Raw genomic sequence first — 4757 nt, forward strand, 5'->3', positions numbered from 1 at the left:
CTGCTACACAAGAACTTCCCAGCATTTTATGGAACCCAAAGGTTCATTACAGTGTTCACAAGAGCCCTCCACTGGTCCCTATCCTGAGTTCAATCTCAGGTCAGGTAATGCAGGATCTGTGGTGGACAAAGTGGCACTGGTGTAAGTTTCCTCAGAGGACTTATTTGAATTTCACCAAATACTGCACATTCATTAATCACCATAGTCTTGATACAGACACAAAATGTCAGCCCCAGAAGAATGACCTCAACATTTACTGAGTTTGTGGGATGTGATGTTGCCACGTAGTCTGGTAGATAAGTGAGAACACTTCAGAAAAAGATGGAAACATTGGTACCCACTTACACAACTATCCAGGATCACCTCCCAATGACAAAATTTTCATCTACACATCTTCACAGAGGTTTTATTCATAACAATAAAAAGAGCCAGCATAGAAAAACTATAAGCAATGTCTTTATTGGATGAATATGGTCATTGTTTTTCACAAGAAAAAAATAGAAGGCCCTTTCGTGAAGGTTTCCTATACAGGATCGACAACATAAAGACAACTGGGGAATGTACTGTGTACAGTAATGTCCAAATATATTAGCCACAAGGCTATGCTCTGACAGCATTTAAAATGTGATATGAAAAGGGGGGGAAGACTTGCACAATATAAAAAATAGGCAGTACGGAAATTATCAATCTTTTGGACATAACTGCACTTCAATCTGAGCAAAATGAATTATCTGTTAAAATTAAATTGGAATTACGAGGTATTCTGTCCTGAACCTCTTACATAAAGTATTTTCACAATTTCTTTCTCAGCCTTGTACAATTGGTGAAGATAAGGCACATCAACTGAGACAGTTGCACTGTATGTATCTTTTGTAATATTGGAATGATCATCTGGCTTACCATTACAATCATCATCATCACATATATTTGTATAAGAGTACAAAAGGGCAAATTCTAAGTTTATTGCTTCTTCATACATAAATATAGGCCCTACTCAGTGATTTGCCTCTTGTACGGTGCTCTGAACAAACTCCGTCAGAACTGAACAAGTGGCAACACAGAACTGATACGGCAATAATATGTATCAGTGTTGCCAATCTGTACTTTATAGGCCTCAATCTTCTGCTCACAAAGAAATATTACAGTAAATAACGCCAACTATTTTCTGGTACATATTAAAAACAGCATTTTTTTATAAAAGAAAACTATGGATTCTTATAGAATATAATCTCTCACAAAATTTTCCAATTCATATGGATAATGGAATGAATTTTCAATTTAAAAGGCAGTTCATCAGTGGTTGGATAATGGAGTATATTAAATCCATTTTGTGCTCAATCTTCCAGCATAATCTCTCATGTAAATAATATCATACAGTAACTCATGGCTATATTAATATAGCTGTGAGGTCAAAATGACAACACATATCTGCTCTTCACCACCTGAAGATTGTGGTGTATTCCCTACCCCATCCGTTACATGTAATACAAGGTCGGTGTGCAAGGTACAGCATAACCGTGTCCTCAGTTATAACGGGACACATCCTCCGTACTAAGCACTGATATCAAAGTGAGATATTCCCATACTGGGCACATTTAGGATATGCATTTTGTGAAAGATAATATTGTACAAACTGTATCATATTCCAAAATCAATAATGGAAAAATAAACTCTCTCACAAAGAAAAAATATGGTATGGTCCCTTGAACATGGAATGTATTGTGATTTCGTAAAGGAAGATTGTATAGTTCTTGTATATTTAAAATGGACATTGCTTAACCATGAAGAAAAACACAAATACTATTAGAATGATTATAGGTAAAATTGCAGTATCCAGAAATATATGATTATTTAAGTTAAAAAAATCCTGAATTACATTAGAAAACAAAATGTTACTAGCATATGTATAAAGAAATCTTGTAGAAAAAATGTTTTACAACTATATGAGAATGCTGCTACTGCCTGTTACCATTTTACGTTTACGCAACATCTGTGTGCACTTCCGGAAACTGCAATATCAATCACAGAACATACTTATGTACTTATTCACTACAGATAAGGAAGCAGTACTGTTAGGAATGCAAGAACCTTCCGATTTCTTATTCACTAGTTTTGCCATCTTAATTTCACTAACTGCTCATTTTATTGAACAGTTCACCACTTCACATACAAAAAAAGAAAGTTTATGGAAAGAATTTTATTACCCTGGGAGAGGAGTTCTATGCTTTAAGAAATAAAATGTTCCTTGCTGGAATAATTGAAATTTGATATGTCTCACTAGCACTTCATCATACTTAACCTATCCAGTGACGTGTTTAAATGAGACCAACTAAATCAGTAACTGCAAAATATTAAGCCATCAACTGATTGTGTGAACATTTATCTGTTTGCATACCAAATTGATGCAGTATCAGTGGTTATCTGAAACACACCACAATTGAATAACCAGAGATGGTCCTAGTTATTAACATAACCTTACACATATTAACCATTTTAAAACAATAGACTTCAGCACTGCAATTAAATAAATACGAGTCTAGGAAAACAACAGTGAAAATTAATGTTGGAAGAAAAAAAAAAAAGAGAACATAATGGCAGCATCTCTCTTTTTTCCTGGAAAACTTCTGCCACAAGCTGCGTCACTATTTACTATGGGAACTTAAAAAGGCAAAAGAACCTACAGCACACCTTATCACCATTTACATTTCTGGCCCAAATGGTGATCAAATATCCAACAGACTACACAACAATTAAAAAAAAAAACTTATTACGTGAACAAAATGTTGTTCCCGGCATTGCAGGCTATACGATGACATGGAGGTTCACTCATTCATTATCAGGCCAGGAACCTCAAATTCTTGACGTGCGCCATAACATCAATGCAGTCTTTTAATACATCACAGGAATCAATGTTTCATCATTTACTTTCCACGCACAACTTGAATCAGCTCATAGCTAGCTGAGCCATGTCACTGCCAAACAGCGGGGTGTGGTTTCCCATTTTGGACAACATGCCCTATTGAAACTGATGCAGGTGGTGCATGGACATAGGGACAAAGTTTTCCTTTGTGCTACGTGGCGACGTAGTAATTGAACACAGTAATTACGCCTCATCTGCCCCTGCTAATCCTCTGGATTTCTTTTGATAATACATCATACTAGTTTCTTTTTTTCATAAAACAAAACGATAAGGCACTTAAGATTTTTTACACGGTCTCTTTTCCTTCTAATCTCTTTGCTAAGTCCGCCACCAGTTCTTTGTAGATGAGTGGGTCGATGTTCTTACCGAGCTGGTAAAGGACAAACCAGTCACCAATCTGGCACTTGCGGGATATTGCTTCTATCTGATCCTGCGGTGCGAGACGGGATCTGGCCCGCAGAAGGTACATGCGGATCTGCGGTCCTACAATCACGGCAGCCCGGTACAGCAGCGCTATGCCCGTCAGCACGGACAGGAACACAAACCAGAACCACAGGAACACATAGATCTTCTCGTTGACAATGTTAAGGGGCAGAACGCAGAGTCCGTCGAACTTCTGCACCGTGCCTGAAGGACCGTATTTGTGGAATGTGCACTTTGTCACCTTGGGGAACACACGGCTCATTGGATCTGCTCTGTCCTCCGGTTCCATTTCAGTAAACCTGATGACATCGGCGCCGTAATTGGTGAACTCCCCGTCCAGGAAGAAATCCATGAAATAGATCTGACCCACCACGTTAACGAAATTGAGCACTTCGCAGATGAAGAAGCGTATGGCATAGAAATTTTGTGTGTGTAGGTTAGTTGCAAAGTAGTCTACCAGCAGTTTCTTTCGATCGGTTTTGCAGTCTTCGCTTACTACTGGGCAATTCAAATCTAGTACCAACATCTTGATGCGTCCGCCTTCCCATGTCTTCCACAGATAGCGAGGTATGTAAAACAAGATGGCTTGAAAGAAGAGAACGAAACAAACCCACTGGTAGTATTTGTGGTATTTAACTTCGTCATTTTCGTTATGGCTGGACACGCCAGGATGTGCCACATCTATACCAGGCCTACCTCCCAGTCGATTCGGTATCGTAAACGTGGAGTAAATCCAACAGTATGTGTCCATAACGTTAAGGGGAATTTCGTCGACTATGCAATCGATAGGATCACCGATGTATTGTCGGGATGTAACCAGCAACGAAAATGCAATCAAGATGATTACAGTGGCTTTGTAATGAAGCCGGAACACGTTGTTGTCTATACATACCGAGTCTAGTTTGAGCAGCCCCTTCACGGAGCCGAACACATCAAACATGGTTTATTTCTTTTTGTTGTTCTTCCGTTTCACTGCAATCCAAGCCCCTAACGACCACCACACGCACAATGTAGGTTATACTTATTGCTATGGCGCTTAAAAACGCCACCAGACACTTGCACAAATAAGAAGCACGGCAGTTACACTTTCCCACGCACACACGCACACGTTTTCGCAAGCACGCCCTTGCCTGACCAACTTGACTTCCACTATTTAGCTCTTCTGTCTTCGAACTGTGTCCCCCGCTTCAGAATGTTTCTCTACAACTTTGATCGTGGTAACACGGCGCGCAGACGCACGAAGGGAGTGGAAATGTGTGGAGTGGGGAAGAGATCCCCGAGGGGCAGGAAGGAGAGAAGCACTTCCCCTTGTTCTCTGACAGCTACTCTCTAAGCAGGCCTCTCGGTATATTATTGTGTCCGTTTTCAAATGCCGTATTGAAGAAATTTTTAACCCAAGCAGACTTACACTTAT

General features: G+C 39.5%; 1 protein-coding gene across 1 annotated transcript; it reads right to left on the reverse strand.

The window, feature by feature from the left end:
* Positions 1-434: 434 nt before the first annotated feature.
* Positions 435-4546, reverse strand: LOC111873979 (innexin inx2). The gene has a single exon (XM_023869101.2). It carries the CDS (start codon positions 4281-4283, stop codon positions 3207-3209), a length of 1077 nt encoding a protein of 358 aa, XP_023724869.1. The 5' UTR covers positions 4284-4546; the 3' UTR covers positions 435-3206.
* Positions 4547-4757: the final 211 nt, after the last annotated feature.

Source organism: Cryptotermes secundus, unplaced genomic scaffold (genome assembly GCF_002891405.2).
Source record: "Cryptotermes secundus unplaced genomic scaffold, Csec_1.0 scaffold870, whole genome shotgun sequence".
NCBI classification, from domain to species: Eukaryota; Metazoa; Arthropoda; class Insecta; order Blattodea; family Kalotermitidae; genus Cryptotermes; species Cryptotermes secundus.

Excerpts from the sequence above, each read along its gene's own strand:
- LOC111873979 (XM_023869101.2), bottom strand. The coding sequence starts at position 4,283 with ATGTTTGATGTGTTCGGCTCCGTGAAGGGGCTGCTCAAACTAGACTCG.